Source organism: Equus quagga, chromosome 9 (assembly GCF_021613505.1).
Source record: "Equus quagga isolate Etosha38 chromosome 9, UCLA_HA_Equagga_1.0, whole genome shotgun sequence".
Taxonomy (NCBI): domain Eukaryota; kingdom Metazoa; phylum Chordata; class Mammalia; order Perissodactyla; family Equidae; genus Equus; species Equus quagga.
The window spans coordinates 19,697,500-19,721,681 of NC_060275.1; the positions used below are offsets into that span (position 1 = coordinate 19,697,500).

General features: G+C 36.1%; 1 protein-coding gene across 3 annotated transcripts in view; it reads right to left on the reverse strand.

The window, feature by feature from the left end:
• WDR7 (WD repeat domain 7) overlaps nucleotides 1-24,182 on the reverse strand; it is a 355,196-nt gene that overhangs the window by 97,656 nt on the left and 233,358 nt on the right. For all 3 annotated transcript variants that reach the window (XM_046671781.1, XM_046671782.1, XM_046671779.1), the window contains one exon: nucleotides 5,718-5,904. In XM_046671781.1, coding sequence (XP_046527737.1) covers nucleotides 5,718-5,904 — 187 coding nt within the window. The remainder of the gene's footprint in view (nucleotides 1-5,717; nucleotides 5,905-24,182) is intronic.

Consider the following 24,182-nt stretch of genomic DNA (forward strand, 5'->3'; position numbering starts at 1 on the left):
ATTTCCTAAACTCAAAGGTGGCAATTCCTCCAATAAGTGCCTATCTTTTAGACCTGTTCCATATATGCCTATATGCTATATACATCTACGATGAACAAAAACTATGCTAACATGATTTAGTTAAATGGTTTCCTCAGATTATAAATTTTCCAATAAAAATAAGTGTCATGTGAACAGAAACGGTTTAAATATAGAATCCTAAGGCACCTTAGTGTTCATATGTTGTGTTCCTTTCTCTACTCCTTGCCCCCTAAATTTAAAAACCATAGTTGAGATCTGAGTTAAAATGTCAACTCTTTTTTTCCAACTCTACTTTATATAGTTCAAAAAGAATCTTCCTAACGTATGAGGCTTATCTGTATGTTATCAAAGCATGTGTGGTTTCCAGTGACTATATGTTTCTCTCTTAACATTTGGTAAACTGTGAATATTCCAGAAAAGCAATGGGCTTTCTGTAACTCACTGACATCCCTCAGTCACGGCAGTATGAAATGAAAGACTGGCCACCTTCAGCAGCTGGGGCCAGCACTGCTCTGCTGTTCTCTTTCAGAGAAAGGCCCTGCAACATGACCTAGGAAAATGGAATCAAAATCAAACTATAACACGTATAGATATAAGTCTAGCCTCCCAAAAGCACAAGGATTTTACCGTTCCTTAATAAAGTAGGATTTTCTACTGTTTCTAAAATTTTAGCACTATGTATATAACCATGCTGATCTAACAAAATGATGGATTTATAAAAAAGATAATACTGCATGTTTCTATTTTTCTTATGATTAGCTAGCAATGGCTCAACCTATGATTTCAATGAAGTGCAGCCTCCATTTTCTATTAAACAGTTCATGAATGAGCAGCCCATAACCATTCATTTAAAAAATTCCTCACATAAGATTCTACCTGTGGATGACTTGTCATATAAAGGGTGGCATAACTACATGACATGAGAGCAGCAAAGTGAGAGTGGGAGACCTGCATATTGTATTAGCTCTTACAACACTAGTGTGATCTCGGACAAGTTGTTCAATCTCTCTAAAACTTGTTTACTTAATCGCATATTGAGGGCAGTGGATCACAGGCTATTGAAAGAGATTTTCATCTCTAAAATTCTGTCTTTATTAAACATTTATTGCATGCAAATCACGTGAAAGATGTTATGAATTGGTAAGAATAAACACACAAAACATGGCCTAAGCACTCAAGGAGCTTACTGATATTTAAATAGGCTTTCACGTTCTAGAAGGCACAAAATCCTTGATGAAAAGGAATTTATTAAATATATTTTTAAAAATCTGAAAGTGCACTGAAAATTGTGAGTTGATTACTTTTATGTCCAATTAATGTGTTGTGTTAAATTTAGTACTTGTTGGTCTTTAATTCTGTGGGTGTGAGATTTAGAATGCAAGACGGCATATTGTTAGCAGCATGGCTTCTGGAGATAGCAAGACCTGAGTGTGAACCCCTATCTTTTTCACTGACAACAGTGTTACTGTGGACAAGAGACAACAGACTCATTTTTTCTTATCCTTATCCCATACCTATTTCTCTGCATACTCATAGATACGTGGTAGGTGCTAAAAACAAGGAAAAAACTCACTGTAACAATCTTTTTATAAAGTTAAAGGTAAAAACCAATCTTCTCTTTGACCCTAATTCTCTTCTCCAGAGATAACTGGGAAGGAAATTATGTTAGAGTTTTAGATTGGAGCATGCCACAGTTTAAGTTCTGCAAGGAATTAACGAATACAATTAGTTAAAAGCAATATTTACTTTCACTTGCCCTGTGTTTTAAGGTATTAGTCAGCATCTTTTGGGTAGGCCTGTGCTTTCCCATTTCTGTCTTTTTGCATGTCCTTGTCCTTACCCTCCTCTCCTCATCATTCAAATAAAAGATTCAAATGAAACTGTTCCTTGCATACTCTCTGATGACGCAGCTAGATGTCTCTCCTCATGCTCGGATTGTCCAGACCTTTGGCTCTCCTCACTTTTTATCATGTCGTCTCAGGCAGATCTTTGCTTTCCTGTAAGACTGCAAGTGCCATGGAGACAGGATCTTTGTTTGATACAACTTCATAACTACATACAACACCTAACATTGTTCCTTCCACAGTATCTACTCAACAAATGCTCCCTTGTTAATAAATATAGTTTAAAATTTGGAAAAATATTTGAAAACATTAGAAAACGACTGGTGATATTTTGATCTTGAAGACATAAAATTCTAAGCCATATTTCTAAAATAAAGGCATTATTAATTCTGGAAAAATACTCTATTAATCTTGAGCCATAGGTAGTTTTTTTAGGAGACCTCTCAGGAGTCATCTCTGACAGAGAATGTTGATATACGAGAGAGAGAGGAAGAAAGAAACTCTGCTATAATAAGTGTTCTCCAGACTAGGGAGCAGGCCTGAGCTTGCTGCCCCTCCCTAAAACCCCATCCCTCATAAATTCACATGAATGGGAATAGAGATGGAAACATTGCCAATGAGTTTTCTTTTTCAATAAACATGAACTGAAATTTTAAAAAGCATGAGCCTACCACAAAAGCTTCTTCATAAAGCAAGCTTAACATCACAGTCAGAAGCAAGGCAGCTGAGCACTGCGATCATTTACACAGTAAATCAGGCACAAAAAGGAGCGGCTCAGTAGGGTGCCATGAGTGTAAGATGCACACGTAACCCCTGCACACATCGCTGCTCCATTTCTCCCCATCTCAGTCCTTCTGCAGCCTGTTCCTAGTGTGTCATGGATGTAATAGGCCATTTTCAATCTAAATCTTGTTATAGATTAATAAGCAAACATTTTCTTGCTTATTATGCAATTTATCATGATGAAAATTACATTGGACTCCTCAAGGCTACATGCTGATACATTCATTTATTCAGAGCTGTGTACAGAGAACCATACTAATCTTCATGACAGAAAAGGACGTAATAGCAAGATTTAAATCACCTACTGAAAAACTATAGTATTTGTGTCTGTGGACATATCACATGTAGATAAAATATAAGTGTATCTTTATGTTTGCTGATGCAAGCTTCATATAAACTTATTTAAAAACAAAATAAAAAAATACTAAATACTAAACTTAAAATAAAATCCCATCACTTCTCCTCCCAGACAACATGAGCGCATACTGTTGAAATTGTTTAGATCAGATTTGAAAATAGTCTAGAAAATTAGGTCAAAGCAAAATTTTGGACAATCAAAAAATGGTAAAGGCTTCTCTAGATAACCAGGAGAGCTGTGGTAATAGAAGCCAGCACTGTTGACATGGCACCTGCAGTCAAGGGGAGAGCACAAACTTGAAAATATGTTCTGGGGCTTTGCACAAAGGTCAGCTTCCTCTTACTAATGCTGCAAACTCATGGGCTCACATTCCCTTGTAATTCTTAAGGTCAACTGAGAACCTTAGGCCTCCTGTATCCAGAAACTATCCTGCTTACCACCATGTTGAACTGTTCATTCCAGAAACAGGCAGCTCTTCATTTGCTGAACACTAGGATCATGACAATGGCATCACCAGTTGTCCTACCACTTGGTAACATCCATTCACTGTCTTAATATGTGCTAAGTACACTTCTAAACACTTTGCAAATATATACTCACTTAATATCAGCCTTATGAGATGAGTACTTTAATTAGCCCCAACTTGCAGATGGAACTGAGGTAGAAGGTGAAGTAATTTGCTGAAGGGCATGCAGCTAGGGAGACACAAGGGAGGTGAAGTTCAGGAAGGATGGTGTATGATAGGAGGTAACGGAGGAGGGCAGCTGCCTAGGTTTGAAATGAATACCCTCCTCCAACTAATCAGTCTTGGGACTTTGGGCTGTGAATGCCCAAACTGTACACAAAGCCACAGCATTCCTGTCTAGCCTTCATTTGCTTCTCTGGTCTTCACTTCCTGAGCACAGAGAAGCCAGCAGAAAGACAACAGGCCAAAGCATGCTGTGCTGGAACGTAAGGGAACTGTGCGATATGAGAAAGGCAGTCATGAGGAAAGAATAGAGAACTTCAGTTTTTTAAAGAGTTAACAATAATAAGAATGAAATACAATTCATTGAGAAAAGAGGTAATAACATTTACATTAAGAGATGCCTCATAAGATAGTTCAAGAATTCCTGCCACTAGGAATTCACGTTCACCAGAATGGATCTATTAAAAAAAAAACAACAAAAACCCCAGAAGATACCAAGTGTTGGAAAGGATGTGGAAAAAATGAAGTCTGACATATATTGCTGGTAGGAGTGCAAAATGGTGCAACCAGTGTGGAATACAGTTCGGTGGTTTCTCAATAAGTTAAACACAGAATTACCATATGACCCAGGAATTCTGCTTTTAGGTGTCTACCCAAGAGAAATGAAAGTAGGTGTTCAAACAAATACTTGCACATGAATTTTCATAGCAGCTCTATACACAATAGCCAAAAAGCATAAACAATCCAAATATCCATCAACAGATAAACAAATGTGGTATATCCATGGAATGTAATATTATTCAAATATAAAAAGATATGAAGTATTGATTTGAGCTACAACACGAACGAACCTTGGAAGTATTATGTTAAGTGAAAGAACCCGACACAAAAGGCCACACGCAGCATAATTCCATTTATATGAAATATCCAGAAAAAGCAAATTCATAGAGATAGAAAACAGATTAGTGATTGCCAGGGGCTGGTGGGAGGGGAGAATGGTAAGTGACTGCTTAATACGTACAGAGTTTCCATTTGGGGTGACCACTCCTGGGAACTCGATAGTGGTGACAGTTGTATAACATTGTGAATGCACTTAATGTCACTGAATTGTATACTTTAAGATGGTTACAGTGGTAAAATTCATGTTATGTGTATTATACCACCAAAATAAAGACTTCCTCCAGGAATCAGGAGGCTGAGTTCTTAAGTCAACTCTAATTTCTATCGCCATCCTCCCACCTCTGCAACTCCTAGCCATTTGGTTACCAAATGTCTCCCACTTATTTCATTTTAGCAACTCCCTCAGCTCATCTTCCTATTCCATTACAGTTATGCGCTGCATAAAGATGTTTGGGTCAACAGTGGACCACATAGACAGTGGTGGTCCTATAAGTTTAGAACCACAGAGCCCAGGTGTGTAGCAGGTTACACCATGCAGGTTTGTGTAAGTACACTCTATGATGTTTGCACAACAACAAAACTGCCTAATGACATGTTTCTCAGAACACATCCCTGTTAAGTGATGCATGACTACACTCTCATCATTGCTTCCCTAGATCACTGCAACCTCCTCATGGCTGGTCCTTCATTGTGTGCAAATGAAACTTTCATAAAGTTGATTTAAAAATTAATATAAATGTGAAGGAATAGTTCTCCAACTATTTGGCCACGTATTCTATCAGTAAAACATTTCTGAGCAAGTACATATAGCATTTTCCTTACAAATGATATGTTTATATTTTTATTATATTATTAGCTAATAATATCTCAAGGCACAATAAACATAATTTAAAAACTATGTCACAGATCAATCACTCATTGGCTCAATGCTAAATTCCAGTTATGTTAAAATTACAGAAACATACTTCCCTTTCATTGTCTATATCCAAAATTTCATATATTGAGATATTTGTCTTTTTTGTCTATTGAAAACACACAACTTATAAAGAGCAATCAATGACGTCCACCCAAACAAAACATAAACAAACAAACCAAATTAAATTAACTAGAATTGAGCACGTACTTGGCAAGTTGTTTTTCGGCATCAGCACAAAGTTCGAGAAGCCCCATCAGGACAGCAGACACATCCATGTAAGGCTCCCAAACTGTGAAACCGCGTCCGATTAGATCAATGGCTGTCCTTCGGATAGTGCTGTGTGGAGGAAGTTTTGGGCTTGGCGGCTGCAGCAGAAGAAATGTCAGTGCCTTACCTAAAATTACAAAATAAAAGGCAGAGCAATGAAGTAATTTTACTTTCGTGATGTTTTCCTTGAAGCACATTTTCAAAATATAAACCACTTAGGATTTCTTTTTTGTTGTTGTTTTAACTAAAGAAGGTTTTGGACAGTAAGACTATAAAAGACCTCAAGTTTACAGGTTGCTCAGCCACACACTTTAAAGAGATAATTTAGGTTACAACATTTTATACCATATTCTAAAGTGTTTTAATTATATAATAATTATATATAAATAAGTATATATAATTTCAAGACATATCAGCCATCCTAAACTCCCAAATAATGTCTCTCCCTACTCAGAATTCTGCAAAAGAAAGGGTTTCAAATGATGTAATATGGTGTTTCGTCATCTTTCTTCTGCATCTAATAGAGTTCATGTGTCAAATACTTCCCATTGGTAACATCTCTCACTACAGACAATGTTTATGAACAGGGATGAGGGATGGAGAAGGCAGGATGTGTAGTTTAAAAAGGCCTCTGCCTTAAGCCTCTATGTTCCCCCACATTCTGGTGTACTGATATAGCACGATGATGTCAAGTATGTGGTAAGTTGTTCACACAGCTTGTTAAATTTAAAAATGGCTCAATATTACTTAAAAATCTGATGAAATGATCTAGATTTTAATTAACATGTATTCCTCATGTTGAAGATAATGCTGACATTTTGTATACATAAGACTAATAGCTATTAAACTGCAAAAGCTCATCTACTTCAAAAGGCATTTTGACATTAAAAAAGAAAACGCTGGGGACTGTGAGGAGCAAAGTGTGATTTAGAAGAGATTTTTTGTTTGTTTGTTTTTGGAGGAAAAGAGATAAACAGTTTATACATCATAGAACAGAAGAGTATGTTGGTTCAGGAGAGAAGAGGCTTCAGATTTCAGACAGGGAATTAACCACAGTCTAATAATTTATTAGGGAGCAGGCTTAGAAGTACTCAGCGAGTCTCAGTTTCCTTGTCTGCAAAATGGGGATACTGATAGCTATGTTTCATGAAAAGCCTGAATGTTAAATGGATTAATGCGTGCAAAGTGGACTGCAAAGTGCCCAGCACCAGTGAGGATCAATAAATGGCAGCCATCACTTATTATGAATAGGCTGAACTTCTCTGTTTTCAAAATTAAGAACATGGCATACAAACTTTAATTTAATGCATTCAACAAATAAAAGCATTTATTCATTTTTACGTTATAGCCAACTGTTAAATGAGAATGGATTGAAATGGAGGAGAAGAGAAGTGAAAGATATTGTAAAGCCAAGAAAAGAGTCTGTGAATGCACCCTGTAAATTAGTGGTTCTGAATTTCTTCTCAGTCGTAGAACCCTTTAAGAATCTGCTGAAAGCCATTAGTCCCTTCCCCAGGAAACTATATACATATACTTATCCATCAAATTCTGCAGAAAAGTTTTAAGGAGGTCATGGACTTGGATGAACAACTCCTGTAATAAACTAAAAAGGCAGACATATCTGCAAAGCCTCCCTGAGAAAACATCCCCCAAGTCACACCTCACTCATATATGTATCTGTATATTTTACTCTCATACTTAGCCATGTAAATATAATATGTAAAGCTTTATGTTTTGTGGATCATAAAAATATAAACTCCTTTTAAAAAAGTTCTCTATTTTCTCCCAGCACCTATACTCCCTTATCATGTGATATTTTTAAATACAAGCATTTCCGTGCATTTCCCTTTTCCTCAGCAAGTTCGTTAGCTCCTTGAAAGTAGGAACTGTGTTTCATATAACTTCGTGTCTCCAAAAGCAGCAAGCACAGTGCTTTGCACACATTATGGACCTAAAATGGAAAATAGATCTGCCTTTGCTGCACATACACTTCTAATGCAGCTCCCTGCCCTAGTTTGTCAGCATATTTCAAAATGTCATGAAATCTACCACTTTCCTGTTGTTATTTACTTCCAGGAAGCTGTAGGAGCTGCAGAGCAATCCCCACTGCTGTTCTCTGCAGACACCCTGAAACACCAGCAGCAATGGCTTCCAACCTAAGGGACAGGCCTCCCTGGAGGTGTATCCTTGTAAGTGGTATTGCAAAGGGGAAGGAAAGTTCCCTAAGTACAATGTTTTATAGCACTTCAATCATCGTTTTCCTTAACTGCGCTCTACTATTTCCGTATTCATTACAGGTAGGAGCTTTCTGGCGAGACTAGGGATTTTGCTGCTTCCTCATGGCCTCTGTTGTGGGAACTCTAGAGGCAGCTTCCTCACCACTCTGACAATTTTTCCTGAGACCAACAATAAACAATAAGTGGCTGATTTCTTGATATTTTCCATGTGTTTCTGACAAAGTGAGAAGGACAACAGAGGGGATGTGATCATTTACCCTCGAAGGAAATGACAGAAAAGGGCAAATCAGTAAGGGTTCTCCTGAAGACTCCTGGCCCTGCAATGGCTGTGCAGCGTGCCTGCTGCTCCTCTGCAAAGTGTGATCCATGCTCACGGCGAGGATGCCCAGCTCCACAGGAAACACAGGTTACCTATAGCACCGCTACCCCTTCTCTTGAATCTCTTTCTATTTCACTCAGTGATCTCTTAAGTAAAATCCTCCTACAGCATCTCTCCTTCTTTTGTTCAAATTACAATCTCTGGGAAACATAAAGCAAAGATCCCTACAATCCTGGCAGGCCAAGTATGGGGCATCAAGGGAGGCAGAGAGAAAAATGGCTTATTTAACACACAAGTTTTAAATCTACAAGAGTATGATTTTTTTTTCAATGCTTTGTTTTGGAATTATAAAGATATAAAAACGTTAAAATCCCACATCTGTCTTTAACAACTTATTCCAAACAAAACATGTAAATAATAGAAGATGAAGAGGATTTTTCAAGTTAAACCTTTTGATTTCTAGCCTTGTTGAGTAACAGGATGCTTATGACTTTAATGCTACCGGCAATAACGACACTGGTGTTCTGAAGGAATAATCTAGGATCCCTAAAGGCTTCAAACCTCCTAATCGTATATTCTTTCTGCTGATACTAAGGAACCAGCTTTAAAAAATGGTTGTATGATAATAAAAAGGGATAGGTAAACTTATTCCTTTCTCAATTTACACTGTATTCTCTATTTTAGGGCTTTCCCAACTTATGACTCCACATAATATAGAAGCTCTGTAAAACAAACTAAGGTAATGAAAAAGCTAAAATTAGGATAATCTAAGAGCAGCTTCCCTACTGATAGAAAAAGTCACGTGACAGAAGTTAAAATTTCTCTCTCAGAATTTTTTTTAAAACTTTGGAATCCAATAAAGGCTGCATTTTAATCTGTGTAAGATGGAATCTAATTTTGTACAAAAACACATATTTACTTATTTTATGTAAATGCTTCACTATTCCATAGTGCCTCAGTGACGAAGCAAGGTGGAGAATGATGCTATCATTTACCATCATGATTGATTTCCCAGTGGTATTATTAAAAAGTTCAACAAACTCATTTTAAGTCTTTCCACAGTTTGGTCCCAACTTATCCATAAGTCCAAGATTTATGAAATAACTATCTATAGAGTACTGCTATATTATACTAAGTGCTCAGGAAAAAATTAGGGAATAGGACTCAGTCCTTTCCCTCAAGGAAATTTATTCTAGTTTAGGAGATAAGTGAGCAAACGGGTAATCTGAATGTATTAGGAATAGTGTTAGAACATTTATAATCACAAGGTTTCAAGACAGAACTTAACAGGGGCACTTAACCCCATCTTAGGGGCATGAAAAGGCTTCCAGAGAAGGGTGATCTTTGTACCAAAACCTAAAGAATAAATAGGAGTTAGCCACTCAAAAAAGAGGAGTATAGAAAGAAAACATTCCAGGCAGAGAGAATAGCATGCTTAAGACCGGGAAATGAGAGAGAACCTGGCAAGATCAAGGGATTACACACAGTTCAATATGGCTGGAAATTTTCTTAGGGGAAAAGGATAGGTTGAGGCGATGGGCAAGGTGGATGAAAAATAAGTGAGACATGAGGTAGGACAGGATACTAGAGCCTGATCACAAAGGGCCTTAGGTACCACGCTAAGAGTTTGTTTACTCTGGTGACAACGGGGAACCACTGGAAAGTTTTAAGCAAAGGAGAGGTTTGATCAGATTTTCATTTTAAAAAGATCAAAACTTGGGCTGTCTTGTGATTAGAAAGGAGCAAGACTTACTGCCTTTTTAATCCTGATCTACTCATCCCCAGCCAAACGGATTCACTCAAATCATAGAATTTTCAAACTGAAACGACTTTAGACAAATCTGATCTATTCCTGTTTTAGATGAGATAACTGAGAACCTTGGAAGGCATGTGGTCAGCTGCAGGTCTTGGGAGGAAGTCTAGGCCTCTGTGGCCCAGGCCATATGTACTGACCAGTATACATCTCTGAACACAATTTGCATCTTTACAACCATGTTTTATTCATGACATTCTTCCAAGCACAGATTCAAAACTATATACTTTATGATCAATCTCCTCTTCCTTCTGAATTAAGGAATAATTTCAGCTGCATTTACTAATGTCTCCCCAAAGCAGAAGTTTAAATAAATTACATGTTTTATCTTTTCTCACACAATGAGAAGGTTGCTGTCACTGGTTCAACAGCTAAATATAGCCATACCGAGGTCCCTATAATTGTCTTGGCTCTAACTTAGTTGTGCCATGGTCACAAAGTGGTTAAGTGCACATCCAGCGCTGCATCCGCCTTCAAATCAGGAAGAGGTAGATGAGTGAAGGGCAAAAGGACATTTGCCAGTTAAGTCAAGCCTCCTTTTAAAGTCTGATTACATTTCATTGGTCAGACTCATACCATATAGCAATTTCCCTAGTTTCAAGGAAGGATGGGAAATGTAGTCTGCTTCCTGGACACACTATCACCTTCAACAAAACCGAGGTTTTGTTCACATGGAAGAGGAGAATGGTATGCGGTAGGTAGCCAGCAATTTCTGCCACATCCTCCCTGCTTATCTTAGAATGAAATTCTTCATTTTAATATAGCAATTCCTAGCCATACACTTAAGAAACAATGATATAGCAACTTTTGGCATTTAGTGTATTGTCTAAAGCTAATTTTATTCATTTAGTTTATTGCCTTTTCACATCTGCTAAATGAGTAAGTTCTCTGGGCCATACGAAAAATTTTAAAAATACTTTTATATTTGGCATAAGGTTTAGCACAGTGCTTTATATTCTCTAAGTACTTAATATGTAATTGTTGCTTTAGCAAATAGTGAAAATTACTTCACACTGTAAGTGCCCAGCACAGTCAACAAAATTATGCAGAGATCAGAAATTTCCAAGAGTCTGCTACAAACCTGTGCTGGTCCACAGCAAAGGTTCCATGGCTCAGCGGTAAAATGGTAAAAATATAAACAGTGTAATAAGTCTTTTTCATAAAGCTAAATGTATTCCATTTAAAGGAGTGCTTATTCCAAAGTTATGTTCTTAATACTTTTTTGGTGAATAAAAGTTTTTTTAATAAAATGGTGAAGATAGTGGTATTTTTTAATGTTTGTATTCAGCAAAATAAAATATTTAAAACATTGCTGAATTCCCTCAAATTTTATTTTTTGGAAATTTTATTGGCCCATGATATTGGAAAGTCTGGAAATAATTGCCATTTGTAATAAATTTACTGTCCTGAGGAACTACAAGGGTACTTTCTCCCACTGTAAGTATCACAACTAATAAGCCCGGTTGCTAGTCACTGGCTCTTAACTGAGAATGCCAAGAGGCTCCAAGCTCAACTTATTACAGCGTAGAATTCAGTATTATTCAAGTCAATGTGGACCATACTGAAGGTCAAGTTATCAAATTACTTTCTTTCTTACCTATAAGATAGGGAAGTAGTACAGACACTATGGCAGCTTTATAGTGAGAATTCAGCGTGTTGCACCCCAACACCACCCATGCATGTCTAGCCAAACATACACATGAACTCCCAAAATGCAGACAGGCTCAGAAACACTGGAAAACAAATCAAATCAAAACAAACCCTTTAAAAAGCAGAAAGCACTAAAATCCAGCAATGGATAAATCACAATTAACTTAGACCCTCTGGCTGTTGAGAAACAAATTCTGTTGTCACGCAGTCAAGAGTAATAACAATAGCTCATATTTTAGTGCTATTTTATCTTAAGCTTTTTATCTCAATCTTTCAAAAAAAGTGTTCTAACTTTAATCTTACTGTTTTTTAAAAGTGCTACAAAAGAGCAAAAGCCGCAAGAAAATATTTACACTTTGCTGTAACAGCAAAACACTGAAAATGAGAAAAGGACTGAGACAGATAGCAAAATAAAGCCTCTGTGGTTAAAAAGCTGTTATATTACAGCTAATTTGTTGCTTTGGCAAGATGAATATTGTCCCATCATGAACTGACCAATGAAAAACGCCAATTTTCAAAAGTTTTGTAGTATCTGGCTGGTAGTAATGACCAGCTCTTTTAACGAACTAACTTACATGCCATAAAACACACACACACACACACACACACACTCACACTCATGCTCTAATGCTATTACTTAGGTAAACCGAATTTGTTTTCTGAAACATCTGTTTATTCTTCTCACAAAGTATAGACTCACTTTATTAACACATCCTATATTACTGAATGCCTGTTATACAAAAACACTTTAACTACAAAGAACTATAGATACGTATTTCTATAAGCATCAGGAATCATCTTCAGCATCACTTATTTGATAATAAATAACACTTTTAAATTGCTCTTTCATTTTTTTCCCCTCTTGCATTTCTAATGCAAGGGTAGGGACTGAACCTGAGAGTAGTGTCTTGAGTTCTCCACAGCACCCTGAACGAGAGACTTCTTTTATTCACTTAAAACACATACACACACACACACACAGTCAACTGCCAGTTGTATATACTAACAGAACCTTTAACACTAACTCAAACCTTTATTTTCACTCAGATCCTACTAAAACGACATGTTCATGGCATGAACAAGAATCATGTAGTATTTTTTTTTTGCCCAGTTTCTGTTTGTGCAGGAAATGGCACTAAATAAGAAAGAATCATTTAAAAAGTTGCAAAATCAATGATATGTCCCCCAACTTTCTATTTGTTATTTTTCTTTCTTTCTTTTTTTTTTTTTGTCCTAAGTTTTCCCTCCCATGCTTCCCTTGAAGCAAGAAGACCTCATAGGATTCCTGTGGTTCCCCCCCAGGCAGTTTCTAGAACCAGCTGTTGTAAGACCCTAGCAACCAGTATGCCCTGAATGAGGAAGGAAACAGACACTAGATAACTGAAGAAGATGAAGGCAGGAGATGTGGAGGGACAGTGCACTTGAAGGGAAAAGGGGGGCCTCGGTCATGGAGTGCCTCCTTGCTGGAGGAAAGGGAACCTGGATTTTATGGCAGCCAATGCTTACGAAAAACTGTGGCCATAGGGAGGAGTTTTAAGAAGCAGAAATTAAAACAGAAGCCAGAGTCACACTATGCTTATCAAGGGAGAATGAAATTCTCTAACTGGAATTATTATAAAACTATAGCATTTCAGAGAATTTTTCAAAGAGCCCTTAGAGATCACTCACAATTATTCCTGCTGTTCTGCTGGTAGATAATACATATAACCATTTTCTTGGGCTTTGGTCCCTTCTACGCCAGTCAACAGGCCAAGTTAAGACAACCTTTTCCTCATACTTAAAAGAAAATCATGAATGAAGAAATGGCCACTAACCATGCTTGGCTCTGAATAGTAGAGAAGGGAAAAAGGTCATATTAAAAAAATACATTAATTAATAGCTCAATTACAAGGAAATTCCTGTGGGAAAACATATTATATGCACTTTAAACCAAATGAATTTATGATGATTTATGACATTAAATGAGTGCAAAATGAATTAATAATGATTGACCACTTATTTCAAAGTGTAACCAAGTGAATGAAGCCTTTTCCCACTTGCTAATGTCCATCAAAGAACAAGAATGGCAGAGTGCCATCTGGAATTCCTTCTCTTTGTTTTATACAGGTACTTGATTTGATTAAAAATAATTCCAATGTAGTGTGCATTGGATATGGAATGTAATAATTAACATTCTATAACTACTTTATATTCATGCAGTTATTAAAAACTTTTTAAACTTTTTACATCCTGTATTGCATAAAAAGTCATTTCTTTTAATAAAAAAGCATAAAATAACTTCGTGAAATTAGGAAGTTAATTTTATAAAGACACTTAAAAACTTATTAATCTAATATCAGCTTAATCAAAACAGTCCTAATTCAAAGTAATTAGCTGTTTCTTGCCCTATAATCAGAAGAGTATAAAATCCAAATGCTTCTTGATTCAAAGTACACTTTTTTCTGTTCTGTTGAATTTCAAATTAACTAAGTTGTGCCATATAGTCATATTTAATCCCTTTTTGCTTTTAGTATTTAATGTATTTTGGATGGCAGACTAAAATAAGGATAGTCTTATCTTCCTATAAACAAACAAAAATATATTACTTATTGCATATAGCCTCTTTCTGCCTAGAGGAGGTAAAAAGCGCTGTCTGACAATCTGGGGGTCAGCAATAAAGAAGTAAAATAATAGAAGCAGATGGTTATGATGTCAAAGAAGTTAAAAAAAATACGTTAATCTATTGAATCTTTAGTTGAATGGTCCACATACTTCTATGTCATGTTCCTAAAAGGTGTAGGACTGTTGAATGGCATGAATGGATGGGTGCATGGGAGGGAGGCAAGAGAACACCAGGGGGTAAGTTCTACCTCTAGCACCTACTAACTGAGTGATCCTTTTATTCATTTGATACTTACTAGTGCCTGCTATGTACTAGGCACCATTTTAAGCGCAAGTCAAGAAAATCTGTGCTCTCACGAAGCTTACATTCTAGTTGGGACATAAACACCAAATGAACAGAGATATGTCAAGTAGTACTGAGTCCTGTGAAAAAAAATAAAGCAGAGTAAGAGCCTAGAAAGTGATACAGAGGGAAGGATGCTGTAGGATATGACATCTGAACAAAGATTTAAGTGAAATAAAAGAGAGGCATGTGCACCTATGGGAGAAGCATTCTTGGCTGAGGGAACAGCACAAAAGACCCTGAAGCAGAGCCAGCCTAGGACATCTGAGGGACAGCAAAGTCCAGTGTGGTTGCATGGTAGTGAACAAGGGGGAGAGTGGAAGGACATGAAGTCAGAGAGGCAGCCAAGAGATGGATCTTGCAGGGATTTTCCAATGTGAGCTTTTATACTAAGTGTTATAAGAAACTCGTGGAAGTACATGGAAGAGAGTGATGTGATCTGCTGTCAACTAGAAAGCAGCTGGGAGCTGTGTACAGAATAGGTGGTTGTGGGGGAAGAACAGCAACATTAGGGAGGCCAACTGGGAGGCTCTTACAATGGTTCAGCTAAGAGGTAATGATGGCTTGGACTAAAACAGTAGTGATGGAGGAATGAGAACTGTGTGAATTCTGGATTTTTAAATTTTTTTAAAGATAGGGCAGACAGGATTCATTTAGAGTTTGGATGTGGACATATGACGTAAAGAGAAGAAGTAAAACTGATCGCAAGAATTTCGGCATGAACAACTAGGTGAATGATGGTGACATTTACTAAAATGAGTAATAATAGGAGAGAAGGAGGCTATTTTTCAAGCAGGAGTAGTAATCCATATTTTCGTTTGGACATTTCAAACTTGAGATACATACCAAATATCTGAAAGCAGATTTCAGATAAGCCATTGGATGTATGAGTCTGGACATTGGTGTAGAAAGCAGGGCTAGAATTAAAAAATTGGAAACCATTCATGTACTGATGGCACTGAAGCCAGGGGACTGGATGTGATACTGGAGAATGAGCATAGGTATGGAAGACCTTTCAGAGGTTGGAAAGAGGAGGAACATCAAGACTGAGGACAAATGGTTAATGAAGTGGGAGAAATAGAAGAGGACAACGTCACAGACACCAAGTGAAGAAAATTTCAAGTTTCAGCATAGCTGGAATTATCATATGCTACCAAGAGACAGAGACAAGGCTCAGAATTGCTTATTAGGTTTGGCAACCCTTGGTCACTAGTAACCTTACTGAAAAGGTTTCAGTAGAGTAAAAAGCAGAAAAGCCTAATTGAAGCAGATTCAAGAAAGAATGGTAGCCAAGAAAGCAGGGAAGGAAATATAGTCAGAGTATTTAGTATAGAAGGTAAACATTTATACAGAGAATTTTATTTCCTGTGACAGTGATTTCTTATGACTACTGGTAATAAGTTGGTGTCCATATAACCTTCTATAGATACAGAATGACAGATGAAATAAACATGAGTATCTCTGGTTTATATGACATTTTTTTCTCACTCAAAATTAATAAAGCAGATTTCCATGTTCTATACCCAGCTTCTGTAAGCCTTCTCTGGGCCTGATCACTTTCAGGAACCAACTAATCAGAGCGAGTCTTCGGCCTTCAAAGCAGAGACTGGCCTTTCCACAGAGGAAATTCTCCTAATACTGCAGCTTCACTCACATCTAATTTCCACAGGAATGCATCTTAACCCTTTCTGGTCATCTGTATACCATTAAGCATCCTGTGAGAGGGACCCTGCCAATGGATCACAGGGTTCTGAAGATCTGATGTACCTCTCCAGAGTAACTGACTTAACTACTCGATCAAAAGCTCATGCTCAGTTACATTACCCATCTGTACTACTCTAGGGCTTTTAGAATTTAATTATTATTGAACAATAAATAAAAACAAAATAATAACATTCTCCAAGAAATACCATTAACGTCAATCAAAAGTAAGGCAAAAACGTGAATGTTTCATGATAACTTCATAATCGTCTCCTCTTTTTAAATAATTCACACAGGCTAATTAAGTAAGTTGGCTATCATTACAAGATAAATCTTAAAGTAATTTTATTGGTAATTTAGTGGAGACTAAAATTATATGAAAAATTACTTGATCTCTTTTCTAATAACCACAGTAAAACATTCAACTGGAATAAAAATCTGCTGCAGATATAGTCAAAGACTAGAAATAGTTGCCCTGAGTCGACTCTAAATGTTAAGTAAGCTGTGATATGGAAACTGTAGAAAACATAGGAGAAATAAATTCAAAATTGTTTTACACGCTGGTAAATGGACAAATACCAACATTCTCAATTCGCGCATTCTAAATGGTTCCTTTCTACACATTTATTTTACTGAAGTTAAGTAAGGTAGGAAAAAAAAAGATGAGCAAACAAAAGTCATTCTGCTGCCCGTTTCTCAGTCTGGACATCTTTGTTTAAGCTTTGACTTGGCTTAAATGAACGAATTAATATTGACAAAAACATCAACTAAGCTAATGAGTTGTTAGTTAAGGCAATAAACATGTCACATTAGAGTCAGCGCAGTAAAGAGGTAATTAGCCCTGGAAAAGCCCTGCTGATTGGAGCTGTGAGATCCTCTGCTCTTAACCTTTGAGTCCATTATCTAACCCAGGAGTGGTGGCTATGTTAATAGCCAGTAAACAGCAGCCTTGCTGGAGCAGCTAAGCCTACACATTCCAAATTCTCGGATACAAGGGTGCTGGTAGGTTTACAAGGGAACCATCAACAAAGCTCCATGAAAATCTGAAACAGAGTGCTTTGGGGAATAGATATTAATGTCAAACAGAGAGAGAGGGCGAATCTACTTCCAAAGAAATATTTGGGGGCATATGTATTTTTAAACAAAAGGATACACAGCAATATATTAATATACAATGTAACAAAGGAGAAGTCACTCCAGTCACAAAATACTCTCCTTTCTACAAATTAGGATGCTCTGATCCTTTCAAGATAAAGCACAAACTACTATAACATGATGAGTTCCTGACCATCTGAGATATAGAAGCAAAGAAGATCACAATTAAAAATCAGAGATAATTTATATTCATTTAAGACAAAAAAGAAATGTACACATGCTATTACACTTCTGAAATATATATATTTACATGAGTTATTACAGATTATCTTTCAGAGCAGCTTGCTCTATAAGATCTGTTTTTTTTTTTTTAAATCTCGCTAATTTTATTTATTTGGCTTTAGGACAATCAAAACTAGCATTTCAGTCTATGCTGAAAAAAAACCCAGATACTTGTAGAAAAGTCACAAATAGCAGGACAAAATCTATAGAGAAGTTAAAACACAATATATATCGATAAAACTCCCATTCTCTAGATTAGTGGATCATTTCCGAAAAAAATCAAAAGACCATACTGGAGAGTACAATTTGAATTTGCATAATCTTCGTAATAACTTCCAACGAAATTAGCTAACACAGGCTACGTTCTGACATTGCTTCTAATACTACGTATGCACGTAAATATATTAATTGATATATGCAAATTAATTGATACTACATTATCAAGAAATATTCATCTTTCCTTTGGAAACGTGTTTCTTTTGAACTTAAAAGTAAACACATCATGCATTCAAGATGATGAATGTGAGTCCCTTGCCATTCATTTTTCACATTTTAATAATTTTGTTATTTCTTTTCACAAAGGAAGAAAATATTCCATTTTAATTTTGTTGTTACATAAGTTTGATGAAAGAAATGGTCAGATATGCAGTTCCTTGCCAGTAGTGCTGTGTGTGTATATGCAGTGTGTGTGTGTGTCTAGGTATTAGAGAAGGAGAGACATGGAACATTTACTATACGGTAAATCAATATGTGCTATCTTTTCTCAGGCTGAGTAATTTCGAAAGGGATAGGAAGCAATTAGCTGCCTCATACCTTATTGGCTAGAGTACGGTTTTAATATTTTTTTACTTTCCTTTAAATACAGCTTTTTACTAAATTTGCAAAACAGCTGTACATGGCTTCATTTTCATTAGTTAATTCTTTTATATAATCAAATTTAGATTGAAAAGCACTGTAAACCAGTCATTTTCAATAGAAGATGAAACAAGTAATACTACAAACCAAAATAAGTAAAACGTTTTTCTGTTATTCTACTGTCATTGACAGATAAGTAAAACCTGAAAAAATATACTACCATATTTACTTCTTATATTATACACAGAACATACAAAAATGTTCAAGTACTTCTAAACTGTCTAGGAACAATAAAGAAAAATAAGGTTATCAAACTATTTTTAAGATTTTATATCCATGTATAGACAATTTGATATCATTATATAATAATTGCATATCTAGACAGTATATCATAGAACAATAATGTTCAATCTTTTTTCCTATCCCAACATGCTTAAAGAATATGACATATTAGCAAACCATGTCTTACTATGGCAGGATGGGGGTATCAAAATTAGATGTGAGCAGAGTGCAATGAGTACACTTGAAAAAATTCCTCCAGGTGACTCAGATATGTTTCCCCACTCCAGGCCTTGCCCCTGCTCCCTTCTGGTTAGGAGGCAAAAGCTTCCCACTCTCCAGCCACTGAAAATCCATGGATAGCAGTAGAGAGCTCTGAAGTAAGATCTGGATTCTAATTCCAAACCTACAATTTGATAACAGTTTGATTTTAGGTAACTTAAGCTGGATATTAGTTTCCTCATCTAATGAGATAAAACGAGATGGGGAAAAGACCTATTTCGTTGAGTTGACAGGAGTAGTCAATGATATCACATAAGCCATGCCTAACACAGGGCAGTCTCTTGATACACTCCTCTCCCTCTATTCTCCCTGTATATAATTACACAGAAATGTAATTAGGTTCCTTAATTATTTTCTTCAATTACAGACATTTACTTGTATACCTTACTAAGACTTGAAAAGTGGACTTTTTTTAAAAGAGGAAAACTACTGGAATTCTAGTCCTTTAAATACATAATGTAAAAGATTTTACCAAACAGTAAGAAAAACCAGTAAAATGAATGAACGAAGGGAAGAGAAAGAAAGGGAGAAGGGAAATTACATTTGTTGATGCCTGGTAGGTGGCAGGTACTATGCTGGGTGCTTTCCATGTGGTATTTCATTTAATCCTGAAAACAGACCTGTGCTGAACATATTAGTTTCCATCATGAGGATGAGGAAACCTACTCTCAGAAACCTTAAATAACTTATTCTAGATCATATTGTTAGTAACTCCAGGATAAGGTTTATCTGACTTGAAATCTTCTGTTCTGTCCATTATATTACGTGTAGTATTTATTTAAAAGTAATAGGCTATGTCATATTCCAGATTTAAGATGATATCTGCAAAGGGATTTTATGTTTAATAATGCAAATGAAATACATCCTACTGTTTTTCTCCTGGTAATCCCAGAAACCATAAACTGGGTTCACGACAATCGAGTAAGTACTAAATCATTTTCACATGTGTGAACAGTGAAGTGCCTAATTGGCCAAGCTCCTAAAGGATGGCTGAAATTGTTCAACTGAATGATATACATATATTAACACATAAAAGACAACGACGCAAGGCAAACAAATATTATAAGACTGCTTCTTTCAGCTCTCCTCCGTTAACTCTGGCCTAGTTAAACTGAGCTAGCAATGCTATTTTTCTTCCTCTCCAAATCTGTAGAGGGTGAATCAAATGTGAAAGCAAGATCAATTCTGTTCTAAGACAGTAAATGAGCTTAAGATTAGAGGAACTTCAGTTTACAGAGAGGATCTAATTATGCTAGCTTAAATGTATGTTTACAGAACTATATTACAGAGGCAGGAAAAAGAGAAAATACACCCACCCATCCCCATTGATAAGCAAATTTCATGACTACTGATACAGTAAAAAAAAACAAAAACATTTAGTCCCACATACCGCACCATCTATATATACAGCAAAAGCCACAGAGCAAAATATCTTCCTGCATGACGTTTTTATAAAAGTCGAGAGCTAGAATGGTCCAACCTCCTCACTGTGATAGATCAGAAAGCAGAGGCTTAGAGAGGTTATGTGGCTTACTCTAAGTTAAAGAGCAAGTGCTATGGCAGGTCCAGAAGCTCCAGTCTCAAAAACCAGCCTTCCCCCTATGGTAACACAAAGCCTCCATAATAAATGAGGTTCAAAATTATTACTATCATAACTGTTTTGACCATAACCATATCCCAGTGCTTGGCACACTGTCTGGCACTGAGGAAGCATTAAAAATATTTGTGGAATGAATGAATTTGATTTATGTTCCACTGTCCACATTTTAACTACCTTTCAAGGTCTTGGTTAAGTTTCACTTAATTTACCAAGGCTTTGCTGGTCACTCCAACTACTCTGCCCCTGAATTTCTGGGGTACATCTTGTTCATACTATTCAAAGAAATATAGACTTAGAAAGCTCTGAAACAGAAGCCACTTCAGAGATGATCTGGTCCAGAGTTTTGAACTCCTGGCCAATCTTGTTTCATCTATACCCTGACTCACTCTCTCCAACACCCTGAGTTACTTTGCAGCAAATCTCATCTACAAATATTTCAGTATATGTGTCTAAAAGATTGGGACTTTTAAAAAAATATGATCACAATACTACTATCACACCTAAACAAAATTACCAATAATTCCTTACTATCACCAAATGGCCAGTCAGCTTGCACATTTTATTGATTTTCTTTCTGTCTCCCTCTTGAACTCTCCCTCCTTTTCTTTTTCTTTCTTTCCTTCACTTATTTATCTTTGTCTCTTTCAATCATAATTCAAATGTCTTTTAAATCTCTTAATCTACAGTTTGCTCCCCCACCCCCATCTTGGAAGAAATTGGTTCTTTTGTCCCATTGAGTTTTCTAAAATCTGGACCCTGCTTATTATAACCCTACGATGATATTTAAAATGTTCTTCTGACCTCTGTATTTCCTATAAATTGGCTGAACAGATTTCAGGTTTTATTTTTTTTTTTTTTAACTATTTCTTAGATACTGTTATGTACTTTCATCAAGAAGTATATAATGTTCGGCTGTCTCTTTTTTGGTGATATTAGGAATTATTGCCCAGGTCCATTAATTGATTTGAGTGAAAAAATAGTGATATCCTCTCATCCCTTCTTCATTTATTAGCTATAATACTGTTACAAAGAATAATTTTCTCATCAACCTTGATTATGCTGAAGTATATTTGTATTAAAAAACCAAGATAAATGTTTATTTCCCTTTATTTACCAATTTTCAAAGTAACAAATTAACTTCCCAGCATCACTCAAAAATGACACTGAGGTCTGTGATTTTCTTCCCCCCAGTATCATTTTGAACACTTGGACTAAAATAAATTGACATGTTTCTGTTTCAATCCACTGTGCGGAGGTGTTTCCACATCAGAAGAGTTTTCTTTTAGCACTTGCATGATTTCATATAATTTATATAAATAAAATTTCAAGTAGGTATCATTATCACTAAATATAAAACAGATTATATCTTGAATTGTAAATTCTTAAGGGAATAACATTTGTATCTCTAAATCTATTAGAATAAAAATAGTTAAAATGAAGTAGAAATCCTTAAGAATATCTTCTAAAACTATCCATAATCAAAAATGGAATTAATACACTGTAGGAGTTTTTTAATTGTTTTGGATATTTCTGATATTTAGGTTTAATATTAACTTTCAGTCTTTTTTCCCAAAGTTCTGCCTTCTACATACTCCCTAAGCCATATTTGTCCTTCAATATCTGTGAGACTACCTTATACTTTCCTGTTTTGCTTGTAAATAGCTTCGTGTCAATTTCCTGCACTCAGAATACTTGCTTTAATGTTTACTTTAACCTGCTTCATCTTCCCAATCCTGTTACTGTTCTACAAAAACATCTAAAAATTTTAAATGTTTTATATTTTATTTGAAGATGACCATACCACAAAGATTTCTGGCATTTTGAGGGAAGAAGCTAAAAAAAAGATATTTGAAAGCGAAGTTTCCTCAGTAAGATAATATATTCAAACATGAACTTTCACACACTTAATAATCATAATTGAGAGCAAAAGACTCTGCATACTGGATTATTCCTTTCTGTCAGGAAAGAACTACATTACTTCTCTTGGTTTCCATATGTAGGAGGCAGGAATATCTGCCAGTCTCTACTTTCCACATGGGCATGTATTGTAAAGACATGATAACATGCGAAATCATCTAAGTATCTTGGAATCAAAAGGCCACAGAAAACGCATCATTGCTCCAAAACTTGGGCTAATGTTGTTACCAAGTTCGGAAGTGATTATGAGCAAAACACTTCTAATTAATAGCTTCATTAATAGTTGATGTCTTGAAAAATATACTGCATTAAAAATTAGTCTTTGCATTTTCATATTCAAGATAACGCAGTTGTATAAATTTATCAACCCACTAACTTTAAAAACATTGCATTACTGCACTTTAAATGGAAAGCTGTGAATCATCACCAAGCAGTTCTCTGGATGGTTCACTGTAATTTAACTATAGTGAACCATGGCAAGGTTGAATCAGACTAGGTCCCAATGAAAATTTTTAAATGAATTCATTTCTGGATAACAGGAAAAAAATGACTGCTTATTGCCAGTGAGATGGCTCTGGGGTCCACCTGCTATCCACAGCACTTTTCCTGAGCTTGACAGAACAGCGCAAAATCCAACTTCCATGAAAAACTGATATGTCAACTAGCTGCTGTTTTATTAATGGATACTCACTATCCACAGCTCAACTCTCAAAAGAACAAGTACATCTTACCACGAGAAGGAAGATTATTTAAAATAATATCAAACTAATTACAATTTCATTCACAGAAATGAAAGACCTCAGTGACCCCCATTTTTAGAAAATTTCAGGACATAAAAGTAGAACACTGGAAAATACACAACCTCAAAGGTGTTTCATCTTTTCAGGCAAGATTATCATTAAGTATAAAACAAAAGCACCACCCTAGGCACTAATATACAGTAGCACCAAGGGCAATCACCTTGATATTTCAAAGTGAGAAAGGCAGCAAAGAGTTCAGAAATAAAAGTCTGCTGTGTTAGGTATGTCAGGAAGGCAATCACATAAGCAAATGTGAAAGAACTTGTCTGCAAGGATTTATATAACTCTAGACACAAAACACTGTGTTCAGAGAATGAAACATCTGTTCACCAAATATTCCCTGCCAACACACTGATGAGGATCACACCTCATTTCTGCCACTGCAGGACAGGACTCACAGGATAAATCATTCATTAGCTTTACTTTCCTTAACATCCTTTCTCTCTCTTGCCCAGTTGTTAATTTGGGTTCTGGTTTATGCAATTTGCTTTTATGACTTGGTGTTCTTCTAAATCATAGCACAGTTGATACTATACTATTAGGTTGAATCAAGTGAAATTGCCAGTATTTGACTATCTTTGACTTTCAAGAATGGCAATTTCACATGGTATAAGCTAATAATGGACACTTC